The sequence below is a fragment of the Brachypodium distachyon genome, chromosome 2, assembly GCF_000005505.3.
Source record: "Brachypodium distachyon strain Bd21 chromosome 2, Brachypodium_distachyon_v3.0, whole genome shotgun sequence".
Classification (NCBI taxonomy): Eukaryota; Viridiplantae; Streptophyta; class Magnoliopsida; order Poales; family Poaceae; genus Brachypodium; species Brachypodium distachyon.
The window spans coordinates 45,890,898-45,907,850 of record NC_016132.3 but is presented as its reverse complement, the minus strand read 5'-3'; the positions used below and the strand labels follow the sequence as shown (position 1 = coordinate 45,907,850).

The window sequence follows — 16,953 nt, the reverse complement described above, 5'->3', positions numbered from 1 at the left end:
GTTGTCGTTGCGAGTTCATATCAATTCGGTAGAATAGGTTTCTACGCTTAACTTGTTTTTGCAGGATTGATGTGAATAGTATGGCTCATATGTATGTGATGCATGTGTGTAATATTTGCATGACCTGCGTGTCATGAGTTTGTCAGCCAGGCTGGAGCCAAGGTGCTGTCTTTATAATTGTATAACGACCTGCGTGTCGTCATTTGATGTCATTCTCCATGTAAATTCCTTGCTAGATACTAGGTGTAGTCATTTAGTATGAATTGGAGGACGTGAGCACCATGGCGGCTTGATGAACAGGTTCATGGAGATGGAGATCACCATGAAGAACAGAGCCATACTATTTCACATGTTAATTTGATTATCTGTGATGGTTATTGCTTTGTTTACTCCTATGCATGTTATTGTGTTAGAGTAGAATGATCCCTCAAAGAATGTCAAGTTTATTTACCTCCCCAATAGCTGCAACACCACAAGACAAGTACATTTGGTGATGGGCTCATGAAATTGGGGTATCACCATTTTTCCTTGTCGTTGGTGATGTTCGTGTCGGACACTTACATGCGAAGCTTTGGTTAACTTGATGGGGCTATCAAAACAGTTTTGGGCCTCGGGGTGAAAGGAGTCGGAGCCGGGGCAAGTGTTGCCTACCGACTAACAAGAGTCGTATAGAGATACGATTGACAAGAGTTGCCTACCGAGTGATTCAATTGGCTAGCAGTGATGCTAAAGCTCACTAGACGATTGGTTGATCTTGGATCTTGAATCACTAATGATCAATGGAGGGATGTTGATTTTAGTGGGAGTATATTTCTATTAAAGTGTTTAATATGAGTTCCTCGGTCAGTTGCCGGGCTACGCCCTATCCGACGCGTGGGTCCCAAGGGGGAAACCCCCTGGCACCCGGCCTCTTGGGCCGTATTTATAACTCCACTTCTGCGAGCGAAACGGTCGGGCGCACGATTTCGTGCCTTATCTCCCTTAATCACCAGAGAGTTAAGGCCACGTCGCGCACCCCCCTCTTAATCTCCGATTCTTTAGGGCTCTTTACTGCCAATCGTGGGGGTGCCCGTTGCAGTCCGCCAGCCCCGATAAATATCCAAGGCCGACGGCGGGGCACTCCCCATTGTCTCTCGCTCTCTCCATCACCTCCTCCCAAGCTCCACGCTCCCCAACTCCAACCGAACCACCTCTCCACCTCCGCTGATGTCTTCCAAGGGCCAGAACCGTCTCAAGGGGAGCACCAGCAAAAGGGGATAAGGCTGGCAAGAAGGAGCTGTCGGACAGGGCCCGGAAGGAGGAGGAAATGCGGGCTAAATTCACCTTCTCCCCCCCTCCCCGGGTACAACGGCGAGGGGGTCGACAAGCTGGACTTGGCGCTGGACACCAAGCACAATGAGCACGGGCCGACGGGGGTCCTTCCCGTCGGAGCAGAGCGCGACGGGCACTACTTCCGGATCTTCGGGAGGTTCATCCTTGCTGGGTTCGTGCTGCCGCACTCCTACTTCCTCTCAACCATCATGGAGTCCTACGGGCTCCTCATGGCGCAGCTTCACCCCACGTCGTTCTTCACATGGGGGTGATGCCGTCGGTGTTTAGGCCTGGCTAACGAGCATGCTCGACTCGTTAAGAACTCGGCTCGTTATGCTCGTTAACCTTAATGAACATCAAAGCCTGTTCGGCTCGGTTCGTTTACTGCTCGCGAGCGCTCGTTAAGCTTGTTAGCGGTGAAAAAAATGGGCAGCATCCATGCAGAAAAAATGACAAGCAAAGCATGTGTACAGCATTATATAATAAGTCCATAACAAATAAGACTAATAACCATTACAGACTACAACATAAATACTCATAAGACTAGCAGCCATTACATAGCTTCGGTGTCCTCATACGGTACAATACAGAAGCACTAATAAGACTAATATTAGTTTGACGAGAGTACGAGACTGGAGATCCGCCTGACCTAACGAGTCTTGGGCTTGGACCGCATTCAGGCAGTTGGGCTGTTCGGATGGGTGTGCTGGGCCTAACAAGTCGTGGGTTATTATGTTTGGTTTGACCGCCAGACGCCAGATAACGAGCTAACGAGCATGCTCGCGAGTCTCGCTAGCTCGGCTCTTTAAGCTCTTTAGTGTTAACGAGTTTCAGAAGGTGCTCTACTCAGCTCTTTAGTCTAACGAGCCGAGCTCTTAACGAGCCGAGTACTAAATGAGTCGAGCTACTCTCCGCCACTACTACTAACTGAGGGTGGAGAAGAAGCCCCCCTGTCCTCGGGGGTAGTGTTCCGATTCCGCGACAGGATCAAATCGGAATTCATCGAGCTGGGTGCGCATGAATGGCTCCGCGACTGGTGCTGGGTGCGCACTGACGAGCTCCAAGAGTTTCACGAGGAGCCCCTCGGGCCTCCGAAGGGCTCTGACGACTGGACGCTCCGCGACCCAAAGGACGAGGAGCTGCCCCGATCTGTGGGAAGATCAAGGCCCTCCGTGAGGCCGGGCTCACTGACATGGATGTGGCGCGCCACTTCATCGGGAGGCGCGTGGCCCCCCTGCAGCGGCGCTCGCATCCGGCGTGGATGTACACCGGGGCCGGCGACCGGACCTGGCTGCAGCGCACGGACCTCCTCCCGGAGGAAGTGCAGTTCTGGGTGAAGGGTATCACCGGCGAGGACGAACCCTACCGGCTGCTCCCGCCTAGAGCGCACTCGCTCCACGCTGGGATCCCGAACCCGGGAGCCCGGGATCTCCCACTCTGCGACGAGTGGGGGATCATGGAGGACCCCTCGGCGCAACCCTCACCCCCGCAGCCCCGGTCCCAGAAGGGCAAGGGGCCGGCTGCCGACTCGGGGAAAGGGGGCAAAGGCCAGGCCTCCGCCAAGGCAGAGGGCTCAGACTCCGATGACTCCTTGTTGGGCGTCGGAGGAGACCTCAGCGACGACGACAGCGACGACGACGTTCCCCCGGCTGCCGGCGAAGTCGTGCCAGAGGAGGACGACGACGTTCCCTTGGTGAGGCGGTCCGCGGCGGAGCGGGCGGGCAGGCGGGAGACCAGCTCACAGCTCCAGGGGCCTCACAGCGACGAGGGGCTGAGCCCTCCAGCGGCAGTGGCGTGGCTGCAGCAGCCGCCCCGACCGCCCTGGCAACTCCGACAGCTCCCCTCGCGGGAAGCGGCCCTCCGGCGAGGAGCATCCTGGTGGACAGGGTGCTCAAGCTCAAGCCGGCGGGGTAAATCCAATGTCGTTCGGAACAGCTTTGATTTCGTGAAATTATTTTGTGCCTGACTAATCTATTTTCGCGTTTTCCAGTTCGTCAAGGAAGAGGGGGCAGACCAGCGCGTCGCTGGCAGCCCCAACCAAGAAGCCTCACCCGGTATCGTGGAGGCCACGGAGCAACTCAGTGCAAATCTAAGGAGATGGCTACATAGGCGAGGGAGGCCGCAGAGACACGGTGGTGGAGCATGCCATCGGTGCTCAGCACCGATGGGTGCACCGCCACCGTGCCCTTGCCGCATCCCTCCAGCAGGTGGTTCCAAGGCGAGGGATGCCGCGGAGACGCTGTGGGGGTGCATGCCATCGGTGCTCAGCACCGATGGGTGCACGGCCACAGCGTCCCTGCCGCACCCCTCCATCAGGCGTTCCAAGTACAGAACTGATACGTTCGACATGAGAACAGACAACTAAGTGCACTATCCTAGGCGCCTAGCTTTCTAATACTCAACGCTGGCTCGTTGGTGTGGCTCGGGTCTTGCGTGTGGCTGGAGTGTTAGAAGGACGTTTGCGGGGGGAGTGCGCTCCTCATGTGGCTTGCGGGTCCGTACCGTAGGCGCATGCTTGGGAGTAGCTAACCTGCAAGCAGAGTGGCTCGCTGCTGCTACTTGGCCCCAGGTTGGCACCGCGGGTCCGTCCCGGGTCCCTGGTCTGGTTAAGTGGGTAGCATGCGAATCCTCGGCAACACAAAGCGCAACACACGAGGGTTGGAGGATCCACCACGTGAGTCAATCCCAGGAGCAAGTACCAAGTAGAACCAGAAAACGAAATTTCTAAAAGTAGCAAATGATTACATGGACTAATAAAACCATAATTGTCCAACGGCGCCAAGTGCCACTTGCAGGAAGCAAAATGAAAACAAAGCTTGCAGGGAACTAAGACGGCTGGTTGCCGGGGGCTTCCGCTGGTGGCTCTGGCTCGGCTCTGGTTTCCTCTGCATCCGCTCCACCACTTCTTCGATGAACCTGCTTACCGCCCTGGTGTGGGAGGGGCCGTCCTCGCTGTCCGACCACGCGTCCAACAGCGTCTCGAAGGGGAAGTCGGGGTGGTGGTAGTGCACCCGGTGGAGGATCGTCTTGGCGATCTCCCTGGCGCACGACGCTATCTCCCCGTCACAGAACTTGGAGATCCACCCGTCCAGCGCCCCGAGCTTCCCCACTATGTCGGAGAAAAACGGGATCAGGGTGCTGACGTCCGTACCGTCCACCTTCGCGGCTTGCAGCTCAAACCTCGGCGGCAGCTCGCGTACGGCCTGGGCGATCTCGTGCAGCTTCTCGGTCTCCCTCCGCCGCTGCTCCGCCAACTTGTCGTGGTTGCCGCGCGCCAGCGCCACCGCATGTTTGGCCTTGCGGAGGAGTTCCGCGAGCCGCGCGATCTCCTTGGCCTTGCTCACATTGTCCTCGCCCATCTTGATGAGCTCACCCCGGGCGGTGGACAATTCGGACTCGAGATGGGCGCTCTTTTCCTTGGCGGAATTGACCTCCTTCTCTCGCCACGCTGACGGTGCTGTCGCGTCCTCCGCAGCCTTGGCCTGCTCCTCCAGCTTCGTGCGCAGCGCCTGGAGTTGGGAGGAGTAGCTGCTGACCAGTTCACTCTTCTCATTGAGGCGAGCTTGAGCTGTTGCGAGCACCTCCTCGTGCTCCTTGTTGGCCTTCTCCCGCACCGTGGCTAGCGAGTCTAGTACCTGCTGGTGCTCAGCGCGTTGGGCCTGCAGTTGCTGGTGGAGCTCTGCCTCGGGAACGACCGGCGTTGCAGCCTCGTCCTTGGCCTGCCGAGCTAGGCGGGTCTCCTCCCTTAGCCGGGGGAGCTCCTGCCGCTCCCTCTCGACATCTCTCCGCACTTCGCGCAGCTGGCCCTTCGCGAGCTCGTGGTGCGCCCTCACCTTGTTGAACGAGGTGAGGAACGCCAGTTGCTGCTCCTTGATGGCGTCAAGGAATTGGTGCCCCTGATCGTAGATACTTGGGTCACAGGTGATTGGGTCCCAAGTCGCCCTGGCAAGGATGCCGAGGTCTGGGCTGGAAGTAGCGGCGGACGAGGATGAGACCCCCGCTGCCATGGTTTGTCCGGGAGGAGCATCGTCCCCTTGTAGGGGAGCCGCCTGCTGCACCCCAACCACGCCTTCCTCCACGCTCGCGCCCGTGGACTGCGGGTCTGGTGGAGGGTCCTCGCCCCCGGCAGGAGTCATCTCTTGCTGAGCGGCCACGGGGTCCGCGCCTCCGGCCGGCTGGGCCGGGGACATGCCGTCAAGCCCCACTCCGGTAGCGGCGGTAGGTGCCACCACCGTCGTATCTGGGGCGGCGGGGCTTGGCGTAGGGGCCACCTCTGGCTCGTCCCTCAGCTCTGCGTCCTCGGCGTCAGAGGTGAGGTCGATCATGGTGTCGTCCGCCCGCGTGGTGGGCACATCGGGACCTGCGACAAGAGTAGAATGAGTATCTCAAGCTAGGAGGAGCGTCTAGGACCGAGTCGGCGGCAGGCGTAGTGGTGGCGCCGCTGGCCCACGTGCTGGCCTGGCTGGCACTGACCCTGGCCCGGGTGCGCGGCTTCTTGCTAGGCGCGGCGGGTGCAGTGTCGGTTCTCCCCCTCTTGCCGGCTCCGGTGGGAGTGCTGTCCCTGCAAGGCGTCGGCGGAGAAGCAAAGGCGTCAAGGCAGCCACAAACTCGTAAATGGAAGGGGGAGAAAGACAACGATAGCTTACGTTGGGGGGTTGAGCCTGAGCGAGTAACCCGTGAAGATTCCTCGCTTTGGCGGGGCCGCGGACCCTCGTGGAGTTGCTGCAGCCCATGTTGCCGCGGCAGCTGTCGGGGCGCCCGCAGCTGTTGCAGAGGAAGCTGCCGCCGCAGGTGCCCTTGGTCGCCGCACTAGCGGCACGACGTCCTCGTCCTCCACCTCCGCCTCGGGGAGGACCGTCCTGGCCCCGGCAACGCTGTCAGCCTCGTCGCCGGGCTAGCTGGAATCCGATCCCCCCTCACTCTCCTCAGCCACTTGCATCCCACGGGCTGCGGGTGGCGGAGGCTTCGGGGCTGGGACTAGGGGATCGGACATCAGCCCCCACTCGTTGCAGGGTGGGTAGCTGCCGATGATGTCGTGGAGGCCCGCGACGCCGGCGTGAAGGGATGGAGCCCCCGGGGCAGCTCCTCGAATGGAACGTCCTTGCCGGTGATTCCCTTCACCCAGCCCTGGATCACCTCCGGTGTCACGCCCCACGCTATCTAGGCGCGTGGAGTCACCGGGCCCCGTGTACATCCACGCGGGGCGGGACCCCAGCTGCAGCGGCGCGATGCGCCGGCTGATGTAGGGGCGCGCCACATCCAGATCGGTGAGCCCCACTAGCCGTAGGGCCTTGATCTTCTCGATGATGGGAAGGAGTTCCGCGTCACGGTTGTAGCGGTCCCGCCAGCTGCCGTTACTCGCCGGCAGCTCGGTGGGCGCATGGATGAACTCGTCGGGCTCATCCACGCAAACCCAGCACCAGCTCCCGTGCCACTCCTTCTCGATCTTCTTCTCGTTCCGCACGATGAACTCTGACTTCATCTTGTCGTGGGCGCGGAACGAGACCCCCGATGACATCACTCCCGACTGCTCGACGTGTGGGTGGAAGTAATGGCGGAACAACGCCACCGAGGGCATCACCCCGATGAACCCCTCACAGAGGAATTGGAAGACAGCGAGAAGGAAGAGGGAAGTGGGGTGGAGCTGCGCAACCGTCAGCTCGTACGCCGCCATGAGATCTTGGACAAAGAGGGAGTACGTAGGTACGAACCCAGCAAGGATGAAGCGGCCGAACACCTGGAAGTCGTTGTTCTGGTGGTCGCTGCCGGCGGGGAAGAGGAGCGTCTCGCTGTACTCGTTGAACGAGGAGGCGACGGCGTGCCGAAGCTTGTCGACCCCCTCACCGTTTTAGCCGGGCTTGAAGAAAGCCCGCGTGGCCCTCATCTCCCGGTTCTTCTGGTCTTTCTCCAACAAGGGCTTCTTGGGGGCTTTCTCGCCCTTATCGACCGCGGAGCTCGTGGAACCCTTCCCTCTCTTGGGGGCCTTGGGCGCCATGGAGAGTGTGCGTGGCGATGAATGAGATTAGGAGCGCAAGGAGGGATGGGGATGAGGAAGATGAATTCGGGGATAGGTGATTGCCCCTCAATGCAGCGGTGGAGTTTTATAGCACCACTTGCGTTGAGCAATGGTTACATTCGCACCCCTACGGGTGTACTGGGGTTAACTACGTTTTAAGAGAGGAATGCGAGACGTGGCCTTAACCACCCACGATTAAGGGGAGGTTAGGGCGGAAATCTCGCCCCCACCCCTCTGCCCGTAACGGCGGAGTCCCTGGAGCGGCGCATGGTCGGAAGCATGAAACGACTTGGGACCCACGTGTCGGTTAGGGCGTAGCCCGGCAACTGACCAAGGAAGATTTTGCCCGGGAACAGGCGTTGCCGGCCCACGTCTGGGGGCTACTGTCGCACCAGTGGCACCCGGGGTACCACCGTTGCCCAACGCGTTGGTCGCCTCACTTGCTCCCCGCAAGGACGGCACCCTGGACAGTGCGGTGCAAGCTTCCCGGGAAGCCACCAGCCCGGTAGGACTAGCCGGGCTGTGGGGGTTGCTCCGGGTGGCGGCGTGGAGGTTCCCGTCAGGGTGCCCCCCCGGAAGGTCACTTGCCGGGGAGGGTGTTCCCTGGTGCAGGCGCTTACAGCAGGACCGACGCCCAATGCAAGCAGAGTATTGGCGCCACGTGGCCGCCCGACAGGCTCCTCTTGTGCAGGGCTGGTCAGGGCGTGGAGTATGGCACAAGCAAGCATTAAATGCTTCGACAGAAGGGTGGTTCCCTGTCTAGTCAGCTCACAGTGAGTGGCTCGCAGTGAATCTAAGGCACGTACCGCCCCAGCTACAGCACTTTGCACCATGCATGCATGCTAGAGAAGCGAGGGCAAACTACCTAGGGTCTTTGCTCGACACTTGTCCCCCAGGCACCGAGACACCTGTGGTATCCCCTTGAGTATAAAAGGAGGACCAGTGCCAACGGTTGGGAGCTTCTTTTTCTTGATTGCACTCCAGTGGAGTTAGAGTTCGGGTCTTTAGCTAAAAGTAGCATGTAGCCACTTAGCAGAAAGGGAAGAGAACACCGGGGGGCTCCCCCGGCAACCTGTAAACACTTGTTCATTGGCTAATATAAACTCAGAAGCAGGACGTAGGGTTTTATACCTCCGGGTGGCCCGAACCTGGGTAAACGAGCTTGTGCATGGTACGCTCGTCATTGGCCTCGTTGGCAATCGCCAGAGCGATTCCCAACGCTCACTGCCGAACCAAAAAAGGGGTGCCTCGCATCCCCGGTGTCTAAGCCCCGGGCTGCGACACATCGGGCGACCGCGACCAAGACGCTGCTGGCGCAGCGGTTGCGACGGTGGCAGCGGCCGTGAGGGACCCAAGGATCCTTGACTCGAGCTCGCAGGGCATCGGCCCGGCGACAGGTACGCACAAGTTCGAACACTTCCCTTATTATTCGCACCAATCCCCACGCTTGACGTAGGAGCCGTTCGTGCAGTTGCCGGAAGGGTTCCGGCTACGCCCACGCTTACAGAGGTGCGGGTCATCGACCTCACTGGCGAGGTCAACGACGATGCTCCGGGGGAGGTTGCCTCCGTCGGAGCCCTTCAGCAATCGGTCACGGCGCCTGCCGGGGCCGCGACTGCTGCCACCGATGACGCCACGCAGGGGGCGCCATCTGAGACGGGCAGTACAGAGCAGCCTCCGCCACCCAGGGCGGGCGGTGGTGCCCTGGAGAAGCCCCGAGCCCCCAGCTTGCCTCTTCGGACGAGAAGGGAGCAGCGGGGCTCGGCCATGCCGGGGGCGCGCCATCAAATCCCCATGCGCCCTTGGGGTCACAGACGGTCGCGGCGGGATCGTCCTCTTCTGTCGGAGCTGCCTTCAGCTTGGGAGCAGGGGAGCTCACCGGGCGGACTTGGGGTCGGATCACCTTCGACCCCAGCGTGTTCCAGCAGGGACACCAAGTGATCGACAACATCCAGCAGCAGCAGCGGATGTTCATCGATTTCTTCAACGACGCGCAGCAGCACCACGCCGGCGTCGTGGCGGACCTGGGCGCAGCGCGACGGGAGGCGGAGGAGCAACGCACCGAGCTGCAGCGGCTCCGGGAGGAGCTCCAGCAGGCGCGGCAACCCGGGACAACGCCTGCTGTGCAAGGGGTGTCGGAGGCGCAGGTCCTCCAGCTCCTAGGGGATCTCCAGCAAGAGCACCAGCGGGAGCTCGAGCTGGTGAAGGCCACACACGCCAAGAGCGAGGAGGAGCATCTGGCGGCTCTGGACTCGTTCCAAGGGCGTCTCCGGGAGAAGATGGACTTACTGTCCGGCTACTCCCTCGAGATCCAGCGCCTCCGCTGCGAGGCCGGAGAGCTGGAGACGGCGGCCGCAACAGCAGCCGGAGCCTCGGCGCGCCGGGAGAAGGAGCTGCAGGACCAGGCCCGCTACCGGGAGCGCGAGCTTGCGGGGCAGCTCAAGGCCGCCAAGATGCCAGCTCGTCCCTTCAGGGCGAGCTCTACATGGTGCGGCAGGAACTCCGGCTGATCGATGACGACAACACCAAGAAGGCGTCGGAGATCGGTCGGCTGAAGTCCGAGTGCCGCGAGCACAAGTTGCAGGCCCAGGAGGCTCGCGATGCGTGCACAGAGCTGCGGGTCCGCAGGACAGGGGAGGTGGCCAAGCTGAAGAAGCTGGCCGACTCGGCGGTGGAGGCGCTGCAGGGGTTCGACATCCCTGTGGCTTCCTTCGATGGGGCAGACATGGGGAGTTTCACTTCATTCTTCGCAGACTTCGTCGGCCGGCTGAGCGGCCTACAGAGCTGTGTCACGGCCTTCGGGGACAGGCAAGTCAGCCTTGCGGCCGAGCAGGTCGCCGGGCAGATTCTCACCTGGGTCCACTCCGCCCACCCCGACTTCCCGTTCGAGTCGGTCTTCGACGCCTGGTCGGACGAGGAAGAGGCCAAGACCCACCGGGAGGCGGTGGAGGGCGTCGGGGACGAGATGGTGGCGCGAATACAGGGCAAGGTCGACGAAGATGAAGCCGCTGCTGAGGAGGTTGCCGGAGAACACCCCAATGCCGAGGATGCCCCTGACACCGACACAGCCGCCCCGGGAGTAGCTCCCGCATAGTTCCCTTCCTTTTTTTTTATTTTCCTGCAAGTGGCGCGTGGCGCCTTAGAACTTTTTATGTTAGCTTTCCCTTGCCATTATCAGTGTTATTTGTCAACTTGTTTTGCCCAAGTTTTAATATATATCCGATGCTATTTTCACTTGCTCCTTTGCCTAAAACTAGCTTGCCGGGGAGGGGCTCTGTCCTTCTCATGTTTTAGCTTTGCGTACCCGGGGACTCACCAACCACATGCTTGGCCAGACTAGGACCCGGGACGGACCCGCGGTGCCGACCTAGGACCAAATAGCAGCGGCTAGTCACTCCGCCTGCGGGTTAACTACCCCAGCGCGCACGCCTCCGAGACGGAGCCGCCAGCCACGTGTGGGGGGCGTCCTCACCCCGCAAGCGTCCTTCCTACGCTCTGGCTGCACGGGGGCCGAGCTTAGCCCAGCAGACTGGTGTTTGTAAAGGGGAAAAACCAAGGACCCAAAATGAGATACTTAGCTTCCCGTTCTTTTTAGTCTTGTTGCGCCTTGTTGAGAGCCGTGGCAAGGACGCGGTGGCAGTGCACCCTCCAGCAGCACCCTTGGAGTTGCGGAGAGGCATGCACCACCACCGCTTCTTTACGACGCCTCTCGCTTGTCTCATCACCATTCTGGGGTCGCTCCATAAGAGATGTGGCAGGGCCGCGATGGTGGGAACACCCTCAGCGACAAGCGCAGAGAGATGCACCACCATCGCCTCTCTGCGACATCTCTTGTTTTCTCGGCCATGGTTGGTGTTGCACTTGCCTTGGTCTTCTTAAATAGCCAAAGCGCTGCTCTTGCCTCCACACGCCCGAGACCACCAGTCGCAAGACGACAACACCCGTGACCACCCCACGAGCATCACAGTGTGCCTTCGCCTTATCTCTATCCTGCATGTCAGATTCCTGAAGTGCCCAAGGTATGAAAGAAATGTACGAAAAAAATGTACGAAAGAAATGTACGAAAAACAGTATCAACTGGATAACCTCCTGCCTCCCAGTCCCCGGGCACAGAAGAGTCGACCTCAAACCTGGTTGTGAGCGTCTTTACATTTCCACGGTGCCTCACTAGCACGTAGCACGTTGCAGATGGGTCCGGCAACTGTTAGGCCTCGTTCCAGGATGTTCCGGCAACGAGCTTGGTTTTCAGGGTTCCGGTAGCCCCTTGCTCACAGCCAAGGATGAGGAGACAATTCTGTGCACCTAGAGCAGGAGACAGAAGCATTCGCAGACAGCAAAGCACAATATTTACCAATGCAACACTTATCTTTATTCAACTTTGTGCTAGCGGATTACAATCGGGCCTTGCCCGGCTACACTAGCTTAAAGAGGCATGCTGCCGCAGCGTCACCAGTGGGTAAGGCGCCACCGTTTCATGGGTAGACATTGCGTAGGTGCTCAATGTTCCAACTATTGGGCACCGGCAATCCTTCATTGGTTTCCAGCCGGACAGCCCCCGGTCTGGTCACCTGCACTACCCGGAAAGGGCCTTTCCAGATTGGAGTCAACTTGTTCCCGGCCTTTGTTCCTTGTATCCGGCGTAGGACGAGGTCTCCAACCTCGAGCCCCCGAAGACGGACTCTCCTATCGTGATAAGGACGGAGTCCCTGCTGGTAGCCTGCAGCTCGCACCGCAGCCCGGCATCGAATCTGCTCGATGAAGGTAAGGTCATCAATCCTCTGCGTGTGTTGGCTCTTGTCACTGTACACGCGTACCCGAGGTGACCCATACTTGAGCTCGAGGGGCAGCACAGCTTCTGCCCCGTAGATAAGGGCAAACGGAGTTTGACCCGTCGCCCGACTCGGTGTGGTCCGCAGTGACCACAACACGGGCTGGAGTTCTTCAACCGAGTGCTTCCCGTGGCCTTTGATCTTGTCAAAGGTTCTCGTCTTGAGCCCCCGCAGCACTTTTGCGTTGGCTCACTCAACTTGCCCATTGCTCCTCGGATGAGCAACTGAGGCGAAGTGAATCTTAGTGCCCATGTCCTCGCAGTAAGCTTGGAACATCGCACTAGTGAATTGTGTGCCGTTTTCGGTGATGATGCCGTTAGGCACACCATACCGACACAAAATGCCCTTGAAGAACTTGATGGCTGCCTGCGTCGTGACGGCTCAGGTCGACAGAGGGCTTTGACTGCCTCTGCACGAACACGCAGGAGGCACCTTGTTGCGTTCCGCTGCCCACTTGGACAGTTCATCCGCAACAAAGTTGTCCTTGCGTTTTACGTGCTCAAACCGAAGTCCTTTGAACTTGGACTCCAATTTTCGCACTTCCTCCACGTACGCTGCCATCTGGGGCAGTCGTAGTCCTTGTTTACCTGGTTGATCACGAGTTGGGAGTCCCCGCGAACAACCAGGCGCTTGATGTCGAGGGTGATCGCCGCGCGCAGGCCGGCAAGCGGTCCCTTGTACTCTGCTGTGTTGTTGGTGGAGTTGGCGAAGTCAAGCTGTATTACGAACTTGAGTTGGTCTCCGATGGGCGACTCGATCACCACTCTGGCACCGGCACCCTGCAAGCAGAAGGCGCCGTCGAAGTACATGTGGCGACCCAGACCCGTAAGGATCCGGACCTCTGTGTAAACTGTGCTAGTCTCTGGATCAAATGCTAGCACACACAGTTCCATTGATGAAATACCATACACATGTCTATTACATCGGTTCGAATAACAAATCCAGAGTACTTAATACAAGCCAAGCAGAAGTTCAAGTAAAACACACTGATAAAGAGGGAGTCCCATCAACGCCACAGGCAAGTTGAGTGTAGACTCGCGACCCTGCGTCTTCTTCTTAAGCGTCACCCTCTGCACATGATAGGTGCAGGTCAGTACATTGAATGTACTTGCAAGTCACACCTGTGTGGTTAGGAGAAATGCATTGAAATTTATGAAGGATTTCCTAGTTTGGCTACTAGGGTTGTTTTTGCAAAATGCTGCTTTTGGGGTTTCGAAATACTCATAGTATTTTCCTTTGAAAATCTCTATCCTGAAGTTTTGATAAAACAGGGTTTGAACAATAGTATGGTCATTCTATGGATGTTCACTCCACGACCTAGCTATGCACTCTGGGTCAACTGACACTCACATAGCATCCCTTTTTCCTGACTCATTCTGTGGAACCTTCCATCGAGTCAAAATAGTTTTGGGGTTTTTGAAAACAAAACTTGAAGATCTCCACTTCTTCTGACTTAATGACTCAAAGTCGCCTGTAACCAGGGGCATGGCTAATCGATTAGATTGACACTCTCGAGAGGTTTGTACACTTTACCCACTTGACACAATCAGTCCAAAGTGTTGCCTGACGACAAGCGTGCGCAACAGGTAAAGATTGTGATGAAGTCTTTCACTAGAAGCCCCTTGATACCTAATTCTGTCACCGCCCGCCCCATATGAGCACATTGGCTCCTCTCCGGATGGCGATACCCAGGTAAGGGTTTCCCTCTAGTTAGTCGACCAAGCCAGAGCCCATAATAGCAAGTGGTTGCACAATAAGTCTTTGGGTACATGAGAAGATTTGAAATCTTGGACTTCTGGATAGCGGTTCCCACCTTCTCCCGAGCGTGTACCCGTTACGGGGCTACAACACTTGCCGACAGCCAACTGGCCTCCATCATGCCACTCCATCCAGATAAAACATTTTCGTTTTATTTCGAAAACATTTTTCCAAAAACATACTCACTCATAAAGAGCACTTAATACTTTGCAATATAGTTTAGGTCCCGTCCCGTTATAATAGTATAGCATGCTTTGGAAAAATGTAAATACATAACCTATGATATTTGGTGGCATGGCAATAAATCCTATAACCAATCTACTAGGAATAACTAAACATGTTGAAAACGCATTTGATAAATACTTCATAAAGTAATAACTCTAACATGCATCCCTATGATGTTGTAAACAAAATAACATAAGCAAAAATATAGGTTCTACATGGTCAATAAGTGTAACTTACCTGGTTCAGAAAAGTTGTTGCGGTCGTCAACTCCCTGGCACTCTTCGCAATCGCAATCCGAATAATCTAACGCGAAGAATGAAACAACAATAAATGCATAGTTCCAAACATCTCTCAAAGGCCAAATATAACTACGAATGAACTTCGGATAAAGGATGTATCACAAGCATACAAAAACAGAACCTAAACGTCATCTAAGTAATACCATAGTATTAACAATTCAAGTTCTAAAGCCTAAGGTTAAGTCTAGTGTGGCTAAGTCTGAAAATTCAGTAATCTGCTACTGTTAACAGATTGCAACTAGGGTTGACAGGTAAAAGGTGCTAAAGTACAGAACATGGCATGAAACATATGCCACAGTACAGTACTAAGATTATACTAACTAACGCAGCAGGTTTCAGGTCAAAATGATAAATAGATAAAAAGTTACTGGCTTGCAAAGGTGGCTAGTCAGATCGTGACAGAAACAATACTAACTTCTACTGAAAAGCTACTGGTGCTAAACTATTCCAATGACAGAGAACTAAAAAAAGGAATCCAAGAATATGATCTACTCTTTCAAATGGCACTGGTTTCACTAACTATGGAGATATGAGGCAGTAGCTATGAACAGGTGAATATGGTTGCTCTAAACCAGAACAGAATAGGATATGAACTTCTACCGTCGTGCTGTTAGTGAAGGTGAAGTTGAAATGGTCCAACTAGGAAATGGCTGTGAAGGGGTGTTCCTAAAGTTCAATCTACAGAAAGAAACAACTAAAATGATACTACGGACAACAAGAAGAACCACTGCGAATAAGGCTACCCACTAAGAATGGTGCTGCAACTTTCTGCCGCGGCAGAGATACGGCAGAGAGGCTGCTTAGAATACCGTTTTGTGACGACGACGCAAAGCACGAGATGGACCATCTACGGCTACTGTCTACAGAGAAATGGTAGAGGAACATTCACTATACACAATGGTGAAATCTATAGCACATAATGATCAGTGGTTTGATAGCAAACGATGCCTAAACAGAGCTAACCGAAGAACAAAAGTTTCAGAGAACTTGAACAAGTTCATACCCAAATCTCACTTGGGATGAATGAATCGACGAATCGAGGCTAGGGGACGAAGAAGAAGGCTTGGGGGAGGTTCACGGCGTCGCGGGGATCACGAAGGCGGTGGCGGCTCGGCGAACGGGGCAGCGCAGCTCCGGCAATTTCTCGCCGGAGTTGGGCGGCGACGGCGGTGGTTTGGCCGGAATTTGGGGCGCAGGCGTGCGGAGAACGCGGGCGGCGAGCGGGTGCGGGTGAGAGCGTGCGAGAGAGGGTGCGTGGGCTCTTAAAAGGAGTCGAGGGCACGTGGGGAGGTGGCCGGCGGTTTCACGCGGGTGGAGGTCGTGGGCGCGGGCGGACGCGCGCGGCACGGCGGTTGGCACCGGCGAGAGCGGGCGGGCGCGCGCGGGCGCGCGTGCGAGATGGCGCGCGCGGGCGAGCGGGGTCGCGCGTGGGTCGGCGCGCGCGGCGTGCGGCGGACGGGGGCGCGGGGCGTGCAACGGCGGCGGTTGGCGCAACCAGGCGCGGGCGGGCGCGGGCCAGCGTCGGCGGCGAGCGCGCGGGGCGAGCGGCGGCGGCGCGGCACCGGCGGCGGCTGGAGACGGCGGAGATCGTGGACGTGGTGGCCGGAGGTGGGGGATGACAGGCGGGCCCCACCTGTCAGAGAGAGAGAGAGAGAGATAGAAAGCGCATTTCTCTAAGAATACGTTTTCCTGCAGAGAAAGCGTATTTCCGGAGGAAAAAGAAAAAGAATAGAAGAAAAGAATTAATAAATACTTTTCAGGATTTTTAATTCATCCGAAATTCCATTTAAATCATTTAAAATATCAAATGGCATCAGAAAAATTCAAAAAAATTCTGTAAAATAATATATTTCCTTTAGAGTCCAGGAAAATTACTCCCACTCAAAAATAAATTAATAAAAATAGTTTTAAGGTTTTTAAGCTTTAAATAAATCCAAATAAAATCATAGAATGCATTTTTAAATTCTAGAAAATTCTCAAATCAATTTCTATCAACCTAAAACATTCCAAAACAGCATTTCAAACACTTTAAATAATGCATCATAACGAACACTAATATTTTAAGATATGATCAAGATGATATGCATAAGAAATGAAAAGGTGCGAACATCCGAATTTGAAAATTTTGGGATGTTACCGTACATGACCCAGTACTATTCGTCCAATGTGCCGGGAATGCTCCCTCCCGGCTCTTCTTCATCTATGCCTGTCGACATCCACTCTGCGACGAAGTCAGCGAGAGCGGTGCTCTTGATGCTCTTGGTGTTTGCGAAACGCAGCCCGAACTCCGCCAGCTCCATTCTCTACTCGGCCACCCTTCCGGTGGCTTCACGGTTGGTGAGGGCCCTCTCCAAATAGAACCCCGCCACCACCGTGATGCCGTGCGCCTGAAAGTAATGGCGCAGCTTCCTTGAAGTGAGCAGGATCCCAAGCAGAAGCTTCTGGACCTGCGGGTACCGTACCCGGGCATCGAGCAGCACCGTGCTAACAAAGTACACGGTTTGCTGTACTAGCC

At 56.5% G+C, this 16,953-nt stretch overlaps 1 protein-coding gene across 1 annotated transcript; it reads right to left on the bottom strand.

The window, feature by feature from the left end:
• Positions 1–3,623: 3,623 nt before the first annotated feature.
• LOC104583311 lies at positions 3,624–5,636 on the bottom strand. Its single transcript, XM_010235174.1, has 2 exons — positions 4,608–5,636; positions 3,624–3,644 (listed from the first exon to the last, which is right to left on the bottom strand). The coding sequence occupies exons 1-2, from the start codon at positions 5,634–5,636 to the stop codon at positions 3,624–3,626; spliced, it is 1,050 nt and encodes a 349-aa protein (XP_010233476.1).
• Between the last annotated feature and the right edge of the window lie 11,317 nt (positions 5,637–16,953).